The sequence below is a fragment of the Anopheles stephensi genome, chromosome 2 (genome assembly GCF_013141755.1).
Source record: "Anopheles stephensi strain Indian chromosome 2, UCI_ANSTEP_V1.0, whole genome shotgun sequence".
Taxonomy (NCBI): Eukaryota; Metazoa; Arthropoda; class Insecta; order Diptera; family Culicidae; genus Anopheles; species Anopheles stephensi.
The window spans coordinates 68,669,865-68,694,596 of NC_050202.1; the positions used below are offsets into that span (position 1 = coordinate 68,669,865).

At 48.6% G+C, this 24,732-nt stretch overlaps 1 protein-coding gene across 4 annotated transcripts in view; it reads left to right on the forward strand.

Annotated features, from left to right (window-relative positions):
- LOC118504492 (mucin-5AC-like) overlaps window positions 1–24,732 on the forward strand; it is a 56,164-nt gene that overhangs the window by 27,632 nt on the left and 3,800 nt on the right. For 3 of the 4 annotated variants that reach the window (XM_036039012.1, XM_036039015.1, XM_036039014.1), the window contains 8 exons: window positions 1,347–2,527; window positions 20,428–21,211; window positions 21,365–21,521; window positions 21,599–21,821; window positions 22,765–22,868; window positions 22,947–23,346; window positions 23,437–24,053; window positions 24,142–24,701. In XM_036039012.1, the coding sequence (XP_035894905.1) occupies window positions 1,789–2,527; window positions 20,428–21,211; window positions 21,365–21,521; window positions 21,599–21,821; window positions 22,765–22,868; window positions 22,947–23,346; window positions 23,437–24,053; window positions 24,142–24,279 (3,162 nt within the window). In that variant the 5' untranslated portion in view covers window positions 1,347–1,788 and the 3' untranslated portion in view covers window positions 24,280–24,701. Of the gene's footprint in view, window positions 1–1,346; window positions 2,528–8,595; window positions 11,478–20,427; window positions 21,212–21,364; window positions 21,522–21,598; window positions 21,822–22,764; window positions 22,869–22,946; window positions 23,347–23,436; window positions 24,054–24,141; window positions 24,702–24,732 lie in introns of those variants that run through there. The other variant, XM_036039011.1, reaches the window with a different exon arrangement.

Consider the following 24,732-nt stretch of genomic DNA (forward strand, 5'->3'; position numbering starts at 1 on the left):
GGGGGCTTTGTTTTTGTGTAAAGAGCGTTGGAAAAATGTTTTTTCCACGTTCTTCCCCACGTGCTCAGTTGGGGTGCGTGAGTAAGGCATACCATGAGTGGGTGATAGTGGTGGTTCGACAGTCGGTCGGAGCATTTTTATCATCAGTTAATCGCTGACAGTTGGAAGAGTAAATATCTCTTGCTGTTGCAGGGTATATAAGGAAGTCCGGTGCAGGGGAAGAACGGTGTGGCGATTATGGGAAAATCTGTTCGAAACATGGGAAACATGTTGCTTTTGCTCCACTGCTTTAGGTACGCATACGAGCGGTACTCTACACCTGAGTGTGTGAGTGATTAATGCGTAACCGGATGAAGTTTGGTTGTTTTTTTTCCTTCGCTCTTCTTTCCGTACGATGCGTGCACACACAGGTCCGACGACCTGTCCCGCAAAAGTGCGTGAGTTTGCATTTTGTTGTCTCTGGCAGTTTGCTGTGGCACGGTTACTTTGATTCGTATCTGCTTTTCTCGCACGCTCTTCTTGCGTTGCGTTGTATGGGTGCGTACATGCGTAGGGTACGCCGCCGACATGGTGGTTTTATGGCACTGAAAAATGCGCCTACTTTTTAGCGATTTCGCTAGCCCCAACTTTTGGAACCAGAAGAACATGGCGAAGACGAAGTGCAAATGTCGAGATGCTGAGATTTTTTGGCCCCGTTGAGTTGTCTAGCAACGGGGTTGTGATGGAGTTTTAGCTGCTGGTAATAGTTTTGCTTCAATGATGTACCAAGCAATCAGATTGCCAGCAGCATCGGATGCTTCATTCGACTGCACGCGTGCAAAGTCAGTGTCCTCTCATTGGTGTCGATGCGTAAGGGCACGTTTCTTCTAATTTTTTGAAACAAGTCGTTTTCTTGAATCGTTTTCGGTGAAAATGACATACATTGTAGCAAATATGAACCTTTTTATGTACTCCGCTATGTATACAGAAATATATACGATTTATAAGAAAACAAACATTTATCTGGATTCAAACTTCGCAAAACTTTCTCTGAAGTCCAAATAATTTTCCACAGTACTTAGTAATCAGTTTAAAATGAAACATTTAGATAATGATGCAAATAATGTTTGCTTAATCTTTTAAACAATTGTAGTTTTGAGGATTTTCGGAAACCTTTCAGTTCTGCAAATAAGACGCTTCCAACGAACATTGCTTACAGCAAAAGCTCCACGCAACCAAAAGTCGATTAACAATTAATGAATGTAATTTCTTCCCTCTCTTTTCTATTCTGCTTCTTTTCATGTTCTTACGCCCGTTGTCCGGTTTGGCACTATTTACGCACTTCCGTTTGCGCCGTCCGCATCCAGTGGCAGCAGTCGTGTAGCAGCAAAAAAACGAACAAGAACACAACCGCACCGGTTCGAAAAGAGTGACTGTTTGGGACGCGCCACTCTTCGCCGTATTATTCAGCGGCCCGAATTCAGCTCCCCCCGAACGAGCATAGTGGTGCGTTGGTAGTGCGTATTGTGTGCGTGTGTGCAATCATACACAGGAAAAAAAGGGGAAAAGAAAGCGAAGCAAAAGACAAGATAGAGTGAGTGATTTGGTGCGTGCGTGTGCGTGTGCGGTGGGGCTCGTGTGTGTGTGTGTGCGCGCGCGTGCTTGTGGGAGAGAGGGGCCCGTGCGTGCGTAACCAGCGGCCGCCCATAATTCCCTCCTCTTCACATCCACTGTGCGTGGCGCCACCGCCGCCGCCACCGCTACGCGTGTGTGTGTGACTGTTTGTAAACTGTTGCGCACCGGACGATCATGCTGTCCGCTGTGGATACGCTATTGGAGGCGGCCAAGTTCCTCGAGCAGCAAGAGCAACATCAGCAGCCACCGCATTTGCATCTGCAAGCGTCCCGCCACCATCGCACACCGCCCCCGCTACACCGCCAGACCAACAGCAATGTGTCGTACGCCACCACGATAGTTGGGTCCGGCAATCTTGGTGGGCTTTTCGGTGGTTCTGCCGCCAGCTCCGGAGGAATCAGTTTCATCACCAGCGCTGGAGTGACTGGCGCTACCACCACCACCACCAACGGCAACAGTAATGCCAGCGCGGTCAGCATCATCAGCAGCAGCGGTGGTAACAGCCGGAATGGCAATGGGTTTTCATCACCGCCACCAGCTGGCGCCACCGTTAACCTTAAGTCGAAGGTACTGCTGAATGGGCACCATCATGGTACGGTTCAGAATGGTGGCCGGATGCTTTCGCCAACGCTCGTCAGCCTTCCGGTCGTCAGCACTAATGCTACCCTCGCCTCGGTCGTCAGCGCTTCGTCCCATCCGCATCTGGCAACGACAACGGTGGCCGGTGGCGTGACGACGACACGGCAACCACTGGTAGTGGCCAATTCGCGGAAGCGTACCTACAGCAATGCCAGCAATGGTGGATCGGCAGGGCTAACTGCTGCTGTCACCGGTAGCAACGGCATCAACGGTGGCGGCTCAACGACGACGACAACCGTGCTGGTTGGCACTGGTACGGCTGGTTACCTGAAAGGTAGGCACCATGTGTAAGAGACACTTTTTTTAAGATACATTTTGCTGTATACTTGGTGTAAATTTTTCATTTTAATTTTACACTATACCGCCAATTTGTTTTGTATAAAAGCCTTTTTTGTGAAAAAGTTTATAACCATTGTTACGCCCTCGATGACTGTTTGACAGGTCGGTTGTCCATGTGCCCACTCACATGGCTTCACGCGATGCATTTAATCGTGGTAGGCTTTGCTGTTGTTTACAATTTGTTGCTACATGCAAAGCAGGAGAGTGAGTTACTCGAGCACTCATTTTCATTCCCACTCCCGACCCGCCCGGCTTTTCATTTTCTCTCGCGTCAATTTCGCTATCTGCTCTCGCGCAAGAGAGCATTCTGCTTCGCGGTTTGTTTCTTCCGCGTAGTAAACCAAAGCAAAGAGATTTTCGCTCAGTACGAGCCCACAGGTTGGGGGTGGTTGTTGATGAAATATTTTTCCCTAGACGGCTGGGAAAAGCTTTTCGGTGTTGGGCGGAGTATAGTAGCTTGCTACGAAGCCAACAACGCAGTACACGTGCTAGAGCAGGTCGGGTTTAGCTGTTGTTATTGTATATTGAGTTGGTTAAGGGGTTTCTTTTCGAATAGTGTAATCAATGCGTAATTTTGAGATTTTGTCGATAACTAAAAAAATCAAATGGGTAGATATGAGATTCAAAAAGTTTGAAAAATCAAATCTTGATGATAAAACCAAGTACAATCGTAACAGAATGTTTGCCCAACTAAACGAGTTGATTATACATTTTCACTTCGGTATGGGAGTCAAAAAAAAAAATAAGAAAAATAATTTGGCACTCATTGCTACTGGGCGCCTCCATTGATCCTTGATGTATTCCATTCGCGTAAGGTATGCAATATTAATTATTTCACACACTCATTTTGACATCAAACACATCTAGCTCGAATACGTAACAGCTAGCATTACATGGTATATTATTCTGTATAGATAAAATCTGTACTTTTTTTTCTCCTTCACGCTCACAGCTCCTCGTACACTTTGCTGTGTGATTCTTATCTTACGTAATGACCGCATGGTTACGTTCTAGACGGTTCGATTTAATCGTCCAGTTAATTGAACACGCGGTGCATGCCGCGTGAGTTAATGATGATGGAGGGGGAGCCTGATGGAGATCCAGAGTTACGTGAACGTTGCTTACCTGTGCCGTCTCGAATGACGCCCGACTGTGTGTTGGGGGAGAAAGGTTCCCTGAGAATGGAAGTGGAGATAATTTGCATTTCCTAAAGAGAGGAATTGTACAAAAACGTAATAACTTAAAAAATAACTTACATTATGGCATTTACACCCAAATCGATGCGTTATTTAATTTCAAGTTCAACATTAACCATACAATCTTGAAAGCGTCTACTGTGCGTCTCGGTGTTTTCCCTTACCATTCTGGACCAACCACTGATAAGATGGCAGTGATTTCTTACGTATCACCAAAGAAGAATACAAATAAGGGGAAAACCTCCTATTCCTTCGGGGTCAGACAGGTCAAACTCAGCCGGGGGGCTCATTAGAATAGCAAAGGATGGAATTTGTCCGTGTGGGATGAACTTCTCGCGTTCTCTGCGCTTCAGTCCGCCTCAAGCAGTTGTCGGGTTGACCGGCATTCGTTAGGCAAATGCAGAAAGTCACAGAAAAAAGAAGAAAAGTAAAAAAAAACATCAACAATGCAATTTGGTGCATTCACCCTTGGCAGCAAAGCTGTGCCGATGATCTATTCGATATTCACTTCACTGGAAAAAGTGCAACAGTTTGCTTAAAGGAGATGGCGCTGAAGCAGCTCTAGGGTAAAAATCCGTAAAGCAGAACGGTCATTTCTGACCCAAGATAAAAAAAAAATACAGTTACAGCTTATCGATTGCCAACGGTCGAATGACAAAAGGGCCTGTTGCTTATCGAAAGCTTATTCGCCAATGTCTGGTTTAATTTGTTTCCATAAAATCTGATTCATATGCATTGTTTTCGGGACCTTCCATTCTGCTGGCGATCACCGCCCACAACGCCATGAATGATCTCCTTCGGGATAAAAGATGAACCGGAGCTGTCCGTCATCTTCGGGCTGTTATCATTTGATGCGTCTTCTGCATTCTGTAAAAAAGCCCTGCATATGCCTCTGTTAATGTTGAGGTGACAAAATGTTGTGCAAGTTCCTCGAATAATCCTCACCCACCGGCGGTAGGTGTTCTGGCGTAACCCGCTGGTCACAGTGCCGAGTGGTTTTCACGGTCGCCTCGATAGGAAATTCAAATGATCGAAATTGAACGTCGCTCCCGCGCACCACCACAAAGCTTCCCCACTAAGCCAACTTCCAAACATAAGCAGCCGACGTTTGGTTCACGGATGGAAGGATCTGGGCCTGGGACGACACACTCTTTCGACGTCATGAAAGAGGGCGGAGTTCTTGCAGGCGTTTGACCTCTAAGATCGATTCTGAATTCGCATTCGTAAATACAATTGAGCGAAGGCAGGGAGCTTTTTTTTTTTGCTCAGCCACATCATTGCATCGGAACATTTCGGAAATGCACCTCATGGTAGGATCGTATGCTTGTCCGGATAGGACTAAGGTCCTATCGTTGTCGACGGGCCACCATATCGGGCTCAGCTTCTTCTATCACTTTTCGGTGATGCATATTTGCGACCAATCTAAGTAGCACCGGGAAGTGTTGGAAAGGGGCAATGAAGAATGGGGGTTGTCACACGTATGCCGTCCCGGGTTGATTGCCGAGGGCAACATTCAAGAGTATCTTGATGGGTGTCCTGGATCGCACGAGACGAAGGCGGAACGAACGCAATCAGAAGGGGGCAGCTTGTGGTGGTTGTGTATTCAGGCGATGTCTTGTCTCCTTCTTGTCGATTTATGCTAAATTAAAGTTTGCTCTCCGGGCAGACAGTTTGGGGCGTGGTTGGACGGATGATGTTGATTGGAATTGTAAATGTTTGATGATGCGCGCTGTGTGTGGGGTTTCAGTTTCCACGATTACCGATGCTGTTTCCTGAGCCACACTCAATCATAAAAGTGAGTCTCATGTGTGTGTGTGTGTGCGTGTGTGGCAGTTGCATGGAGCCCTCATTCTTTGCTGCCTAGCAATGTAAAGCTTCAACGGTACGCCTAATTGTATAGTTTGCTGTCCCTTCCAAAGCACAACTCCCCTAGGCTAGGCTTTGTCGTAGGAACCGTTACAACACCCGCCGTGCCATACTGCACTGCTGAAAGTAAAATCAATTGAGCAATGCCGTTGCGCATCGTATTTTCCTATTTATCCATTTAATCGATACACCGGTGACCAGGATGGACGGACGTACGTAACTTGCTCCGTAGCGTAGCTAGCCATAGAAGAAAGCGAAAAAATCAAAATACTCCACATCGCTTTTCACGTTTTTGTAGGCATTTGTGCTCGATCGGAAATTAAACACGGTCGTCGGAGTCGCGCACGGCACAGCATGACAGAAACGTTTCAAACACACTCACACACACAGCTTCGATGGCTCAACCTTCGCCGTATCTTCGGCGCGAATCGGTCCGGATCCTGCTGCAGTGGGCAATTTAACAACGGGGTATAATGAATAATCCAACAGCAGCCCTCCTTTCAGCCCGAGCTGTCAGCGCCAGTTGTTCCGTGCGCGATCGTTTCGATTTCGATCGGTGTGTAGCTGCGCCCCGTGTCCCTCCCGCCGGTCTTGCCGGTGACAAATGAAATGGATCTGTTGAAACCAAATGTAAAAGCCATCGGAAAAGGGGAAAATAAAAAGCGGCACACCGACGCGGTATTTTCTAGAAATCCTTCCCTCCGCGTCCTACTTGTGCGTACGGTGGCGCATTGTGAGCAGGCGCTTGGGAACTGGACATCGGTGTCCTACTCTGGAGCCGTGCTGGGCGTTTTATGCGAGTCTGAAATGCAAGCTATTTAGCAAGCATCATATTACTGTCCCCTTGTCTACTGCCACCGGTGTCTTCAAGCGCGGACTAATGGGATGGGTTTTACATGATCATCCCTCAAGATCTGCGACGATCCGCACCAAACTGGAAGGCCTGAGTGTGGAAAAAACGAGGCTGGAAGTGTTGGGAGGTGCGGGCGACAAAAAGTACACACCCACTGAACGGCTTTGGTCACGTTTACTGACCGGTGGTCTGGTTTATTATGCAGGTTCATCGGTCTCGTACACCACCACCAGATCTCCGGTCTGGTGCTGGTGATGATGGCACAACGAACGTGTGGTGTGCAATCGCATTGAGCTACGCCGAAGATGTGCTGGGTGATTAATCACACGCTTCTCAACATTTGCTGTGTCTGGAAAGACTAGTTTGATCTATACATCCTGCCAAAAAATTTTGGAGTATGGAGGCGCCCAGTAAGTAGTTAATGGTAGACCCTTAATATGATAATGATAAGTCTATTAGATAAAATGATGACTATTAAAACATAAGATGTACACATGCATCATGTATACATTATGACGAAAAATCCATCCATCACACGCAATCTAAAGAAGAAAAATCATGCGGATATCAGTAAAATACTCGTTAAGGTCTAAATAGTTGCTCCTGACTTGTGTGCCCCTAATCAAATGATGCGTCTGGATGTAAACTATCTAATTGAAATGTACATTCATATTTTTTTTCATCCGCACACGCACACGCAACACATCCTTTCGTGCGGACTTTGCCAGGATTGCGAATGTCCTCTAAACAACCTGTCGGTCATTAACACGAAAAGCTTGCCGAGCTGTTCGCGACTATTCGCTGTTACCAACTCCCAGACTCCCGATACGTAAGAACTGGATAAAGAAAATCGCACATCTCCTTGACGCATGCTAATTGACGCATCCCACCGAATGTACGCACTTTACAGCGTGGAATTCGTGGGCGGCAATTCCCCAAAAACTCAACCCACACAAAGCCCCACAGCACACCTCACCGCGCAGTATTAGCATTAGAGTGATGCATTATGGAACAGAGCGTGCTCGATCCTTTCCTTATCACGGGTGCTATCAAATGCGTGCGCCGTTCCGTATGTCGTCTATGTCCAGTGTTTATGCATGGAGGCGCATGGTGCCTCGTACCGAACGGTACGATTATTCTGCTCGATGCTGGAGATTTTTCGGGCCATGAATAAGTCATACCATCTGCGTCTATGCTGGACGATTGATGGCTGTGACGTTCCCGCCAGTCACTTCCGCTGTAGTGATCGCAAGCTCGTAGCGATCGGGTGGATCATGGGTATGTCACATTTGATGATCGCGGATATACGATTAGATGCCGGAGTTGGCGGGAAGGTGCATGAATGAAACGACTCCTATCTCCGATTCCTTTATCGGGTTCTAATCTTTAAAAAAAGCGTGATTGCAGTGTGCCAAAGCTACCGATAGGTCTGTGGTTCAGTTTCGCTTACCTTTGGAACTGCATTCGCTGATGCCAGTCGATGGCTGTGCTAGGGGTTTTAATTTAAATTTGTAATACCTCACGATTTAATGCCAGCACAAACTGTGCCCATTCGAATGGACCTAAACAGGCTGTAAGAATCAATACTCTCTCGGCTAGGGCGAAGATCGTGCGAAGCTGTATGCAGTAAGCACAGATCGATCGCCCTTCGCCAGCGTTCGCACAAATCCTTGACGGATGCGACCGTGTGCGATGGTGTGAGGTGGACGGTCCTCTTCGGGCGGCATAATTGTGTGTATGACAGTGCATGACGCGGGGAGAAGATGATCGCCGAACCGTCGCGGCTCGTCAGATCGGCCGTTTTGTCCGAACCTTTGTTCGTTTCCAAGGTGCTCTCGTGATCGTGTCGGGAGTAGCGTACAGGAACGCTCTCGCTGGAGCGTACTCTCGTTAATTGCACGAGTACCGGGAAACGAACCCGGAGAGCGACACCGAGTAAATGAGGGCAAGTAAAGCGAAACGTTTCGATGACAACGTGTTCGCCGAAGCTTTGCATTGAATGGAGACAACCGAACGCCTATTGAGCGACAGGCGCCTGTCATCGCCATCATCGTCGTACTCGCAAGGTGAGAGAACTTTGCGATAGAGCTTCGGGTGACCATGTTGTTTGGGCCCCGCGGTAGAATGTTTACGGCAAACCGGCTTCATCGGTGGACCGGTCAATGTAGTGCTCAGTCGCGGTCCGTTCCTTGGTACGACCGGACGTTCACCGGGTTTCGTCGTCGTCCAACGAAATAGCTAGTCGCGAATTTACATCGTATCCGTAGTTCCATCCCGCAGACCAACAGGGAGAACTCAATGTGCGAACTCTGTTACAAAAAGTATCACTCTGAAAAGATGCAAAATTGTGCCACAGTTAACAGCACCTCATTTGTGATCGTTTTTTAAATGGTGAATCCATAGAATCTTCGAAAGTCTAAAAGCTGTCTGTTGTTAGGCTGTGAAACAAGTGTGTTCCCGTGCAAATTGTGCCTTTGTTAGTGTTGGCACTCAAACGGAATACTGTGATAGTGAGCGTAATTGTGCGCAAATGTGCCAAAATTTTGCCGCGTTTTAGTAGTTGAAAGATATCCAAGTGTTTGTTGTTAAACAAAATCGAGCTCCCGTTTGTTATGTACTCTAGCAAGAAAAAGTGATAGTAAATCGAATCGTTATGAAGCAACAGCAGAAAAGTGTGTAAAATGCTGAAGCAGAGCTGAACGACTGACCATGTACACCACCAATGTCGACAGTCACGTTAGTTAACGTTGTGTCCGTAAAGGTATACGCGGAAAATTCGACCAACCGTCGGCCGTCGGATCTGTGATAGATTCATGTTTGATCGAGAATACGTTCGACACTGACATATAAGCTAGAAAATATAGTTCCGTTTCCGTGACGTTCTAAAGCAACGAAGATGTACAACGATAGCAAACGCTTCCAAAGTCGCAATCAGGGTTTATTCTGCGACGAACCCAATCCCGTCGGCATGTTGCCCGAGGTGGCGGCCGTACGCAGTGAGATGGAAAAGTGTTTCCCCTATTCGATCCTGACAAAGAAGCACCAACTTATGCAGGCAGTCGGTGGAGCTAGTGCAGGAATGCCTAATGCTGGAAAACCATCACCTCCACCTCCGCCAGCTCCAATCGCTGCCAGCTTCCTGAACGCTGCCTTGTTACCAGTGGTTGCGACAGCCGGTTTAAGAGAAGGTGCAACGGCCACAGGTACGGTGGGTGTGATGAATCCAGGTGCTATGAGTACTGCCGCGAGCTCCTCAACCACGGCCAGTGCCTTTGAACCGATTGCGGATGTAAATGGATTTTACGGTAATGCGATGGTGACCGATGTGGGCATTTGCTTCAGCATGAGCAATGTGAATCTAAACGGACATCCTCCGACGATTCCTCTCGCTTCCTGTACGGACGCACAGCTGGTACCTACGAGATGTCCACCACAGGCACCCCATTTGCGATTGAGCTCTCCCAAACGTTCTGCGCTAGAGAGACGAAAATCATACGAAGATCCAGGCCCAGAAACTGCACTGCTCAATGCACGACGGCGAGCGGCAGCGTTCGTACCCGTGTCGGCTAATGGTCGGTTTAATCCGAGAACCATTCTAGGAACAGCGGCACAACCATCGCCTAGTTCCGTTGCCACTCATCATCAACACCAGCCCCATCGACAGCAGCAGCCATCTTTCTTTCCTGCCTCAACAGTGTACCCGCTGGCACATCATCCCACGGCTACTGGTATCCCATTGCCGAAGCAACCGAAACAGCTGCCGAATGTTCACCCAGTGCATCAACCACTGCCACGACAGCGTTCGCTTGGAATGGTTGGTAAAAGTGCGTACGGTATTGTTCGATCGACCAGTTCGGATCGGGTGCGCGGCACAGGTTCGCCTTCGAGCAACCCTGCTGGCAGTTCGTCAACGATGGGTACGTTAGGTCTGGGTATGGCACGATCCTCACCGCCGTACTTCAAGCAACCACCCGGTGGTTCTAAAGCTAGCAGCTCGGGTAACTATTACCAACCACCAACCACTGTCGCCAGTTCGTCGGTAATGACGGCCAACTCGTCACCGTATGGTAGTTCCATCGGGAACCATGCACTATCGACCAGTCTAAATCAAGGCCATGTGCCAACCGGTGGTGGATACCATCACCGTGGAAACGTTCTGAAGTGTCTCCCTCTGTCAAATGTAATACCTCTTGCCGGAGGATCTCCCACAACAGCAGCTGCGGGGTACGAGTACTATAGGTACGCGATGGAGGCAGCAGAAACTGTTGGAAAGTTGCAGTCTTCTCAATCGGTGGTCCTTCCCAGTAACACCATACCAGCATCCATCGATGAAAGTCCCAAGGCTACTCCAATGATGGATTACAATGGTTTGCGGCAACTTTTTCTAAAATGCTGTTACAATGAAATGAAGCTCCTGCCATCGGCGACTATTGCAAACGCATCCACCATGCTACAGACCAACGTTTCAGCGCCACCATCCACCGCGACGAGTCTGTCAAGCGATTCCCCAGCGAATCCTTACGAGTTTGACACGGAACCAAGCGCAACGGCTTATCCACCCGGACACTACCCACTAACGAGCCGATCCTGTCCAAGCTCACCGAATGGTCCCCACTGCCATGTATCACCCGCACTGCCAACGACGGCACCGTCCGCCTGTTCAACGCCAATCGGTGATGGTAGATTATCTGCGAAACAGGATCGAATCGAGCTAAACAGTGAGGAAGATGATGTGCGGCCGATGGAGGTGTGCAGTGATGATGGGGAGCTTCAAGACGATGCTGCCGGGCGGGAAGATGATGTGCTGGATGATGAACCGAAGGATTTTAGTATGAAAACGATCGGAGTTGTGGAAGCGGTTAATAGTGGCGGATGGCCGTCGAGGGAGCCGGTGAAACAGTACGAAGATTGTAGCAAAAAAGAGCTCAAGGCTGCCCCGAAGAAGAAGTGGATACGGCACTACATGAATGGTAAATTTTTGAAACATTTTGGGATGTTATTAACTGTTTATATTTTACCGAGGAAATATGATGTGCAATGGAACAAGATAACCACCAGGCGTCTCCATTTAAAATGAATAATTTTGATTTCTGGAACAAATAAGGAGCAATGACGGATATGGTCCAATAAGCTTCATTGTTCATAATCCAATCGATCTGATAAATCGTTACCTTCGGGAGGGGTTCACAGGTGTGCTTAAGTGGAGCCACGCAAAGGAATTGCATAACGAGGTGAGCCCTACGGGGGCACACTCACCCACGACGCCATTGACGTCTGTCGATTCTAAATTCCAGTTTCCATTGCTCTTCAAGCGCTTGTTTTTGCCATTCTTGCTTTCTAATGGTTTGTGTGTACGTGTGGCTAGAAGGAGGCACTCTATAGCTGCTGTTACATGCATGCACGAGTACAACGTACCGCCACTATTCTCGAGTATGCATGTAACAAAATGCACCGCGTATCACACCACCCAACACGATGCTGTTGACGCGGCCGACCGCAAAGCATGTGCTAGAGCACGCCGTAATAATTCCATCTCATGATCACAGCGCTATGGGCCTGATACTGAAGGGAGATTCGGCATGGTGGATGAAGAGGGGCAACACGGTGCAAAATATGATCGTCGCAATAGTTCCTTCCACCTCACCTTTCTGACCACTACAGCTGGCTGAGCAAACCGCAAACGCGGGAACAGTTCCGGGAGGGAGGAACGTTTGAATTGCACGACGAACGTTAGATAATAATGGTTGAAGTGTCGTGTTCCCGCTGGGTGTATTCTGATCCCCGTCCTCCGTCGCTCGTTCCGGCCCACTCTGACGGGACGGCCCCTTTCGATGGGGCTTAACCCACAAACAACGGGAATGGAGCGGAGGAAGCGTCTGCCAGATAGACGGCATGTTTGTTGATTGTACGCTCTTGTCTTACCGCAATCTAGTGCTCGTGTAGTGAACCGTCTTATCGGTGCTAATCAAATGCAACTTCGCACTAGTCGAAGGAAGGAAGATTCGCGAATAATAAAAGCAAATAATCGCTCGACTCACATCGTGCAGCAAGGGGTGTTGTGCATTTGCACTACACAAACAGGTACACGCTTGCAAAAACGCTCTCAAAGGCTGAACCTGTGGCTTTTCCCACAGTCAACCGCGTCCCCCAACCGTGCCCGACCATCTGGCCGACTCGGGATGTTGGAAATGGAAAGGAGGCTTATCTTTCCTGCATGCTCGCCGTAAACGTTGTGCAATCAAAATGCGCACGTGTACTGAACCGGTTACATCGATGCAATGCTTAATCGTTAAGCTTTCTTTCCAATTGTTTCTTTGTCAACGCAGGCAGTGGATGTAACCGACCGAAAAATGGAACTAATGGATCAATTTCCTTTCGCTATACATACATCCAGGAACACAGGAGCAAGTAGAGTAATTGACATTGGATATCTTACCGCTACAAGAGGAGAAAACTCATTCCAGAGTCGCTACTCCTACTGGTAACCGGTAATGCGCAACAGGCCATGCAAATGACAACGCCACCTGCCATTGCTGTTATGTCGCCAAAGCTCTCTCCCTCCACTGGACTCAAAGGGGTCCTGGGGCTGTCGAACCTTTTCCCTATTTAAACCTGAACACCATGGGGGTTTAGGCTAGGACAAATAGAAACTACGATTTAATGATTTTTCCCTCTATTTTCTCCACCACACTATGATTGGCTTGCACTATGATCGAGACAGAACAGGGAGACTGGAACCCGGGGGAGGAGATGCGATGATTCAGTGAAGGTTGCCTGTAGGTTGCAACCGGCGCAATGCGTTATGCAATCATATGCAACAAGGCAGGCAGGCAGGCATGATGCCCCGATGACGGTAATAGATCGCGCGGTGCGATGATGCGGGTTCGTCGTCGGCCTGCGTCGTTTCTCGGCTGCAGTTCAAGTGTTCGGCTGAACTGCAGCGAACTTGAACCTCGCTGCACGATCAGAGGGGGGGAAAAACGCAAGGAACGAGGACCACGAGTCAGCCTGGAGTAGCAGAAGGGTTGCTCGTTCCTGCTCTCCGGGCAGTCATAATAATATTGAAATAATGATAATGCCGCAACCCGACGTGGCACGTCGCGGCCCCTTTCTGGTCCTCTCACACCTGTGACGCTCACCGTGTTGCATTTCTATTGCATCGGCGTATTTCGATGCGATGTAACTGTACGCTCGTACGGCGAAAAACACACAGGCCCGTTGGTGGCGAACAGGTTGGTTTGATGATGGTGAATGTCAATGTCAGTATCATTCCACAGAAAGGAAGGAAGCGAGTGTAAGGAGACGCAAATTTGTTTTCGTTTTATATACGAATAGAATTTGTTATGCTGATTCGTTCTAACATGCGCAATGAACTCTATCTTGATCAATGTATTTCAGGAAGTGAAGCAATGGAGACGCCTGGTTGTTTTCGTCATATTAAGGCGAATGAGCAGTTTGTAATAAGTTTCGATAAACTGTTGATGATGGTGAATGTCAATGTCAGTATCATTCCACAGAAAGGAAGGAAGCGAGTGTAAGGAGACGCAAATTTGTTTTCGTTTTATATACGAATAGAATTTGTTATGCTGATTCGTTCTAACATGCGCAATGAACTCTATCTTGATCAATGTATTTCAGGAAGTGAAGCAATGGAGACGCCTGGTTGTTTTCGTCATATTAAGGCGAATGAGCAGTTTGTAATAAGTTTCGATAAACTGTTGCCCCATAAAAAAAATGCATAAAAGTACATTGAATGTTGTAATAGATCACATACTTATACACATCAAGAGAATAGCTTCAAGAATATTCTCCTCCTCTGTAAGGTTCCTTATTAACGTTCGAATTTATTAGCACCCTATACCGGTTGTTAACGTTGCATCATAGTGCGGCTCCGTTAGGTGGTAGTGTAACAGGTTTACAAGAGTAGGCTTAATTCTCCCACCGCCCCCTTTCCACCAAAACCTCCCTTTCTGTCTGCCTAGCGCGATACGATAATCTAATTACGTTTGTATCGGCGCAAGCCGGACAGTGAAGCACGTGGTGGGTCAGTTTTTTCGCCGACACTCCTCCACACGACGCAACTAACAGGGGGAAAATAGTAGCGCCGATACAAAAGCAAAAATATTTAGAATTATATTTTTAGATGAGCGTTACAAAACTGCATGATCGAATTAGAAAACCTTTTCCGGATCGCGTCTTGACGAGGTAGAATTTTTTATGTTATAAAACGGGTAAAAATACTCGAATAGAAATTAGATGCTTCAGCTGTTTTTTTTACAATACACTATACCAAATTGGTTGCATCGCGATCACCTTGCCACACCACAATAGTAGCCCCAGGGTCGACGGCAAACATTCCACTGACATGGGGTAAAAGCGAAGGGAAGCGAGGCTTCCCTTACTATCAGTCGGCGAGTGTGCACGTGCCACAGCACTTGTGAAGGCACAGTTAAAACAATCAAACATGGCAGAACCATTACTATCGCAATGGCATGCAGCCCTTAAATGACAAAACCTGATAGCCATTGCACCGATCTCACCAACGTGGTCAGAAGGTATGCGTTTAGGTTGTTGTTGTTGCGGCTGATTGTCGCACATGTGCCGAAAGCAGAACGGAACGGGCCAACGGTCTATAATCACATTACATTCCGTCCATGGTCACTGGTGTGGCTTTGCATTTCACAAAGGACTCGCTTCACTGTCAAGATCTTTTTGCAATCGTGTAGCAAGCTGATCGATTCATTCGTACGTTCAACATATTTGACTGGCGGTAGTACCGAAAGTACCGATATACTCCGGATTAAAAGAGATGTGAAGGGAGACGTGAGTAAGACAAGAATGATGATAGCCGCTTAGAACGACAACAATTTTGTTTGTTCAGTTTACACTATAAGTAGCAATTTACATTAAAATGCAGTGCAATTCTTCCCCGCTTCGAATTTGTTTCGATTTTCATAAATTCAAATGTAAAACAAAAACAAACCGAAAAAAAACCTTGGAATCGAAATTCTTTCGTGGTGCGAGGTAACGTGTCCATCGAAAATAGCACAGCGTGGCGAAATTGGAGGAATCCAAAATTTGCAACCAATTGCAGACTGCACGCCGCGTGCTGCTGGCTTTTGAAAGTGGAGCTATGCTGACGTTTGCACTCAATGGTTCGGCCATTTGGATGGTCGCGTAGAACATCCGTCACTCACCCGTTGTCTTTTTATATTGCTCTTTCTCTCTCTCTCTCTCTCTTTCTGTCATTGGATAATTTGATAACGGTATCGCGCGCCCCGGTGGACTAACTTGCGATGAACACATTCGCATCGCTCGAACATGTGACCGGCACAAAGCATTGCACAGTCACAGGCGAGGATAAGTGGCCGAATCAGTAGTGCAGGAAAAAAAAATCCGATGTGAAGTGGTGTGGATAGAGGAGGAGTCTATGACCAGGAATGAGGACGAAGAACAAAAAAAAGCAACCGAAACGTGAAATAAAACAGATGAACCAGCCAAGTGGATGGCGGTGCGATGGTGATGAAGAAGAAGCGACTCGACGCTCGTGTTGCTCCAAAGCTTCCTCCCTGTTGAGTATCGCCAACACCACCACCAGCAACAGACTGGAACTGCAACAAGAGCCTCTGACCCGAGCGGAAGGAGCATGTTTGTGATTGCATAATCGGTAAATGTGTGCCGTATCGGCGGGCGGCCATGTGCAGCAGGGACGGCTTGGTGGTGTGTGGTATGCTGACTCAACGGACGTCATTCGCTCACTCTCTGGCCCACGTCCGTAGCGCCAGTTCGAACATCCAGGCGGCAGGCGGCATTTGGTAAGGGGCAGGAACCACGCGGTTACGCCAATGTACACGAACCCAGGGTGATTATCAAGGACCGGAGTGGCCGGAGTTGCTCCACAGGGTGAGCGGGCGATGAGGCGTACCTCCCCAGTTGTCATGATTGAATGTGCGCAAATCGTCGGCGACTCTTTCGCTCTCTCATCGCCCGCAGGCGGTCCCGTTGCGTTCCCGTTCCTGTGCTAGTTCCACTCAGAATGCTGCCATTACATGGCCATGGCCACCCGTCTATCCGTAACGTTGGCGAACCTGGGTGGGTTGATTGTCCCTCTCACTCTTCAGTCCCTCTCGTTAATGTGTTCGACAGCGTTTGAAACCCCCCCTCCCCCCACACTGACTCGGCAGGGCACCATCAAATTCGAAGAAAACCGGGGAGGTTACAACTTGAGACACAGAACAGTCCCGGAGCCCGAGACCGGCGACTCACGTGGACTGGCAACGAAATGCAAACCATGCGACACGCATACAGTGCCACCGTTTTCCTCTCGGAGGCCCTTTCTCCTGTTTCCACCTGTACTCCCCGGTTCGTTTCCTCTTTTTTTCTCCAGTTACGCCACACTTTTCTTGCGGCATTAATGTGCGGCGTGCTGGGCATTAGGGGATAAGTAAGGACGTGAAGTAAGAAGGTGGCGGGAATTGACGTCGAATCCTTGCGAACACCTTCCATGAAGCTGTTAAATGTTTGTCACCCATAATTTGCTTTACTAATTGTTTCACACGTCCGTTTATATTATTTTGTTATGTAAAATGTGTGTAAAAAATTCCATTTTACCTGAAAGTAACCTCGGGCAAGAGGCAACGCGTGTTCGGCAGAGTTGACGGGTTAGATAATCAATTATCCGATTACGATCCAAAGTTACATGCCCCGGTGAGACACTCGTATGAGAATGGTTTCCATTGAGCTGCCATTGAATATTCACGCAATCAGCTCCTTGTGCCGCTGAAGGGCTTGGGCTGAGCATTGATCCATGATCTTTAATACGGCTGCTCTAGTTTTGTGCCATTACTTCACATTACACGGTTCGGTTTGCATAAACCACCACCCCGAGTCGCCCCGAGCCGTCGGGAGTCGGAAAACATCAGCTGGCGGTAGCTTAGTACGGCGTCCTTGTTTTGGAGTCCTAGAATACGTATCGATGCATAAGTACTTGGACGGCACCGATTTGCACCTAAATTATATGCACCCGCTTTTCTACACGCACACACACAAAGGGAAAAGGATCAATTTTGGGTTCCTAAACTTTGTAACACAGAGCAGGAATCGCTTCTCGATCACTTAATACAATGATTGACAGGTTACCAGCACCGCCCGGCCGTGCTGCGAAACTGTCCCCGGAGATGCGACAATCAGAATTGGAAATTGATCGTCTAACCTATTTGTAACGCACTCTTACAGCGCGTTTCGCATATGGTGTAACTCAGCCGCAAGATGGTGTCGCTTGATGGACAGAGAAAATCGGGTGAAGGTTTTCGCATTGCAGACACGATCTAGGCCGATCGTTTCCGTCTGAATGTTGAAAGCTTTTTGATTTATTTTTTCTTTCTTCCAAAACGAGGGGCTGCCCATGAGGAATTTATTGAAGATAGAGGAAATGCAAACAAAAAGCACGGAATTCTGTATGTCATTTTAGGCGCAATGTGAATTCGAAAAAAGCTCGCGTTTAGAAGGGCGATAATAATTTATACTAGCCTTGGTGTTCGCCCAGAACCTGCTAGGCCTTTGTCACGTAATCATGTCCCTAACCGCGTCCGTAACAATGCTTGCACCCCCCAACATCTCCACACCCCCTCCAACCCACCACCCCACATTGTCAAACGCAACCGATAGAACACGTGCCTACCTTTCCGACCGTCACACGCGTTATCCGTTACGTAAACCGTTTGCCTGCCCCATTCAAGGAGCCGGTGGTCCTTCCTTCCTTTCCTTCCAGCTTCATAGAACTGGAAACATTGGTCAGCAGCAGCAGCGGGAGGGTCCTCTCATACTCACTATTTTGGTGGTGTAGGCACACCGGGACAACGGTTGCTGAGAGGGGGGTGGGGGGGGGGCTGCATTAGAAGTCCTGCAAGTGTGAATTGTTGTCCGTGCCGTGAGGCCGCCGGCGACTAATTGGGTGGGTGCTCGTTACGTTCGTTGGTATTTGTTTGTGGTTCATCTCTGGCTCCTTGTTGTGCTTTCAGGGTGGCAACACCTGTTGCATAGCATCACCGTTTGTGCCGGGAACTTTCACAATTACGAAAGACCTCTGACCTTACGCTGCCGAGCAACGCACTGTATGCTTTTGCACTGGTGAAACCAACCAATGGTGTGTATTGTGCGTTTCGAATGCAAATGTCACCGTAAGGTGAAGAACAGTGCCTTTTGTTTTGAGCATGTGGTCATTTTCCCTATTCAAAATTTCTTTGGTCACTTGGAAAGTGTTTTTCTTTTCGGGGAAAAAGAACTTTTGTGCAAGTGATAGCAATGTGCAGCAACAATCGATTTGAGGTACACTCCAGAAGAGAGCATCAGTTCTGATCGGAAAATATTCATTTGGGCAAAGTTCTACCCCATGACTCTAGCAGCTGGCTTGCCGTTTGAGTGGCAAGTGAAGTGCCACATGTCATGTGCCACAATAACGTCGATGTGCGGAAGAACGGATGTACAACGTAGGCTAAAATCAAACCCATTACATCAAGCAACTAGCGGCTAGGAGAAACGAGACACACGCACACATCGTTCAAGTGTCGCGGTTAGCCCAGGGGAACTTCGGTAGCAGCACGCTTCCCGAAAGGGACCGATTAGAGCGGGACGGTGCGACACTGTGCCACTGTCGGAATGTTGTGTCCATGCGGTTATTAAGCGTACGTACTGGCAAGGGCGAGGAAAGGTCTGGCTGTGGTAAGGTTTATTTTGCGACGAAACAACAACGACAACAAAAAAACAACCGGCGACGCAACAGCAGCGTGCGCATCAAACCTGCTTGCCTGCTCCGTTCGCCGAGGATTAACTCGAACGGCATGCGACAGCTTTTTCATGTTTTGTAGGGCGACGGGCTCGTGTAGGTCAGTGAATGGATGACGGTGGAGTATTTGAGACGATTGGGAAGAAAACTGTTGAGGTAATAATACCACACGCTCGTGGGTTCGTGGAGCTTGTGCTATGCAAAATGTGCTACGGAGAATGGTGGCGGTGGTGGCACTGTAGTGTTGTGGGTCGTTTTGATGAAAGGCATAGAGGGAGGGGGGGGGGAGATTGGGCGCGGGATGGCGGTGCGTCAAGATCGTGCTGCCGCGTGCTCAACAAAAACGTGTACTACCGCGATGCGCTGGATGTTTGTTGCCTTGCACGGTTTTATGGGTGGCTTTTACGGAACGGGGCTGTGCAGTACGATCGGCGCTGAGGCTTTGAGGGAAGTGGTTCCCATATTTACCCTCCGATCGATCGCTCCATCCATTGGCTATGGCAGTGCACAGGAATGGGAGGGCTGTGCCCATGATGACGTACCCGTCCTTGTGCAGTGGGATGGATGATTGATTTTAACAGGAACACATCCTTATTGACTGCTGCCCAGGGTAATAGATAAGGATTTTCCATATTTTAAATGCGTTGAATGTGTTATCAATGTAAATAATATGCTCATTAAAAGTGTAATGCCTGTAAAATATCAAAGAATTTTGACTCTTAGCTCTACCTTAGCTCTAGTAGGTGAGGCTTCCCAATAGCTTCTCACTTATTTAGGGAAAAGATCTTTAAACTTCTCTGCTTCTTGGCGACAGCCGTACTATCTGGAGAGAACAGATCATCCTAGGTGAGAGAGCATTAACTTTATGGGTGGGTAACTATGAAGATAGAGCTTCTTAGTTACCGTAGGATTTTATACGCCTTTGAGGACTTTGTGAGGGCAGAGTTAGCTAATGAATACAGAGGTTCCTAGTTGAAAAATAACGAACTCATAGCCCTCACAGCCCACCAGGTCTCAGACCTTGTATCATTGTGATTTCAGATTATTTAAATGTCCACATTCTCTTGCATTTGTTACAAACTGATGGATAGGCAAATTATTCTAAACACACATCACTGCTCTTGTCTCTTTCACAGATGAGCCACTTTCGAATGGCCATTCGACGGCACCCCCGCTGGTCGTGATAGCAACCAACGGAACGCAACACCATGCGAAGCATCTGACCGTCAACCATGTGGCGGTACCGATCACCACTTCCAACGCCTCCCCGATGACGATCGATCTCTCCACCAAGGGTCTAGCTCATCCGCAGCAAACTACGCACTATCAGCAGCAGCCTGCCACGTCGGTGCATCCTTCGCACGGGCACTCGACGACACCGCCCGCCTCATCCACCCTTCCATCGTTATCCTCCTCCTCCTCGTCCTCATCCTCATCGTCGTCATCATCCTCGTCGTCATCATCGTCCTCGTCGTCGACGCTAACCGTATCACCGATCGACGACTCCCAATCGTCACTAAATCTCAGCAACGGTTCCAGCACTAATGGGTACATCATCAATCATAGTGCCAACAGTAACGGTCCAGCTACCACCATCACCAGCAGCACCACCGCAGGTATCGGTGGTTCGTCACCATTGCCGCCCGGCTTGACCAGTGTGCTACCGATCAACATTAACAGTGTGTTGCAGGCCTCGGCCGCCGTTACTGCGTCAGGTACGCTAAACGGTACGAGCCCCATCCTGGGCACGGCTCACCATCAGACGGTGCAGCATTTGCCGCTGGAGTTGCAGCAACATTTAGCTTCCGGGCTGTCGGTAGCGGCAATCAATTCTGGGCAGGGTGCGACCGGTGCTGCCGCACTGTTTGCCAACATCCCGACGGGAACGCGGCGGAGAACGACCAGCTCCAACAGCAATGGGTAAGTTAACTGCTCCACCCTCAAACACACTGTTCAAGCATGCTGTAGTACAAGTAGTAGATAAAGTTAGTATGAGAGACATATAACATCGTATAACGCTTTAGTGCCGGTCGCTTGATGCTGATTGTTTTTTATTTTGTATCTCTGTTCCAGCGTCGGTACGCGTGAGGTGCACAATAAGCTGGAAAAAAATCGACGGGCTCATCTGAAGGAATGCTTCGAGCAGCTAAAGAAGCAGCTTAGTCTACAGCCCGACGAGAAAAAGATCTCCAATCTGTCCATTCTGCACGCAGCCATACGGCACATTCAGGTAAGATCAAAGAAAGGAAGAGCAAGTTGCGACGATGTCTAATTAACATTTTGCTATCTTTTTTGTTCTCCTTGCAGCTACAAAAGCGCAAAGAGCGTGAGTTCGAGCACGAAATGGAACGGTTAGCGAAGGAGAAAATTGCGTCGCAGAATCGAATTTTGGTGCTGAAGCGCGAAATCACACAAATGGGCGATATTGATGTATCCCGGCTGGCACCGGACACCGACATTACGCCCAATCCCACCAACGGCACACTCGTCAATCTCGTCAGCAGCAACAGCAGCGTCCAATCGGAGCGAGGTAATGATAGATGGGGTTACGAGAGAGACCATCCGATCGCCATACGTATTTCTTGTCTTAGTAAGGACTTGAAGCAAATATTTTCTCGGGGTAAAAGAAACGTACCCATCTGGTGCACCAAACAAAGAGTTCCTCCTAGTGGAATTTCGAGGCAAAAAGGCTAAGAGACAGAACAGAAGGATTGTGCATGCAAAAAGCGGAGAAGCAAGATCGAGATAGTGGGCGTTTGAGAAGACACAAATTTGACTTGATAAGAGTGTTGTATCCGCACGTACCAGCTTTGTGCGAGACACGGAACAAACGATCCTCCATCCTCTGTTTTCCACTCCGTGTGTGCGGTTTGATGTTCTTAAAATATTCCCCCAACACCTATCCCCATCGACTATCGGGCTCTCCCTTTTAGGCACCAAATGATGCACTGCGCAACTTGCAATCTGCCCTTTTATGCAGATGTCCGCAGATGTGGTAGGCTCACAATTATAATCGAGAGCTCCAGCAACATTGCCCAGGCACCATCATCAACGTTTTAGATTGTTGTTTGCGCTTGGTGTGCAGCCACGATATATACGTGTGTGTGTGTGTGTGTGTGTTTGTGGACTGGGGAAGATTTCAAAACGATGCGAATTACAAATCCAATGCATTGGCCGAACCGACAGCTCTGTTGCGTTTGATTCCAGCCAGCCTACATCGGTTTGCTCGAAGGCTACTCCGTGCCGGTTGATGGCTGCGGGCGAGCACATTATGCATGTATGGATGGATAGTCGGAGAGGACAAATACATCATCATCACCTTCAGTGGATCAATGGATATTAATTTCTGTTAACAAAATGGGTTTAAAAATTGATCTTGTATTTTTTTATTTGTAATGCAGTTTTCCAGTAGTGCATTTATTTTTGTGCCTTATTTACTCATGTCCATATCTATTCTTTCTTTCATTTTTCAGATCAACAATCTGATATAGGCGCACCGGGACGGAACGGAATTCGTTACAGTTCCAGTAGCTCTCTGTCGAGTATAGCTACGAATGCCTCCATCAGTAACCTGCCGGTAAGTAGCAAACTTCGGGCAGCGGTTGTATACGCAATGTTTTGCCAAATAACAAAACCGCACGTTTTTCTATTACAGCTTCAAACGACCATCTCCCCGGTGCTATCCGTGTCATCGCCGACGCGTGCCAGCCCGGCACTGCATCGAAGTTCGACCTCCCCTTCATCGTCGCTGTCGTCGTCTTCGCCGTCCTCGTTGGCCTCGTCTAGCTTGTCCGTTTCGTCTGCAGCGACGAATCTGCTGGCTCCGCTCTCGCTTACCACCAAGGGCACCGGCAGTATGGAAGCGCACAACGGCATGGCGAGCATCGCTGGCCAGCAGCCACCAGCATCGCTCAAAATCACTGCGGCCCCATTGAATGGGTTAAATTTGAGTAGTTCCTCGCTGGCCATGGTGAACGGAACAAGCATTAATGGGACGAACGTCACACTGAACGGTACGACCACAACGACCGCACCGTTGCCTGTTATTGTCGGTGGTGAGTTGGATTTGGATGAACTGGGGACTAAAAAAAATATAACACCATTCGCGTGACTAATATGATTTCCTTCTGATTCTTCCCCGGCAGCAAATGGTACGACAAACATAGTCGGCATTACGCATTCGCAGCTACTGGCAACGTCCACTGCTGCAGGCTCACCGGCCATCCAGACTATCCCACTGAACCTAAACGTTACATCCGGCGCGGTAAGCAATGGATTGAGCGGCACCGGGCCCACCTCGATCGCGATCACGACCGCCAACTCGGTCGGTGGCGTTAGTGGCGCACTGAGTTTACCTAGCCAGGCCCTGCAGCTCACCAGCAATGGGGGCGGTGGCAGTGCCAACGGCCTGAACAGTGGCAGCAGCAGCAGCATTACCAGCACGGTCGTTGGCACGGTGGCAAGATCGGTGTACAACACGACCACCATCGCACCGACGCTGCCCACATCGGCGACGACTACCACGGTGCATGTGCCTGCCGTAGGTGGTAGCAAAGAACTGATCAACGGTACGATCGGCAAGAACGGTACCGTACGGACTGATAATAGTAAGCATGAGATTATCGCAACACAATCACAACCCACCAACCACAGCACGGCCGTTAACGTAACGGCGGCCCTCGACCCACCGGGAACGAAGGTTATCACCATCATGAATGGTAACACGTTCGCTCTGGCACCGTTGGATAAGGATAGTAAGATGGTACGTATTCGGTGGGCGGTTACGCTCGATCGGTGTGCCATAGGGAATCACGCTAATATCGCCTGGTGTTTGCTCCATATTTTAACAGGGCGTCGTGTACAGTCCCATCTTGTTGCCGACATCGCAAGGACTCCGCGTGATACAGCAAGCATCGAACGGATTGGCAACGATCGAGCTTGCACCGCCCAATGGCGGTAACCGTCTGCAGCTGCATTTAACTCACTAAGATCGTAAGGCATCGTGAATGGAAATGCCGGATATCATCGGATATCGGAAGCAGAGCAGCGATCTTTGGTGTGAGAGAGAGAGACAGAGGGGAAAAAAGGAACGATAGAGATTGGGATCGTGCAAATACAATTAACGAACTTAAATACTAGAAACACAACAATACACCACTGTGGTGCGCTGTGCCCAAGGATCAGGGGCATCAACCGAGGGGGACCAAACTACTCTGCACGGTGAGGGTAGAGAACGATCCAGGAAGCGTGCATCCAGCGTGTGTGTAGTGGTGGAGCATAGAAAGTATCTTCGCCCATCGACCAACAGCACATATTTATCTGCGCAACGAGAGAGCGATGGCGTTCGGGAGCTTCGGCTTCTAGCTTTTTTGTAATCTACCACGATAGCGGTTTTAGTGCACCAGTGGAGGTAAGTAACAGGCGAATAGCTCGATGCCCGG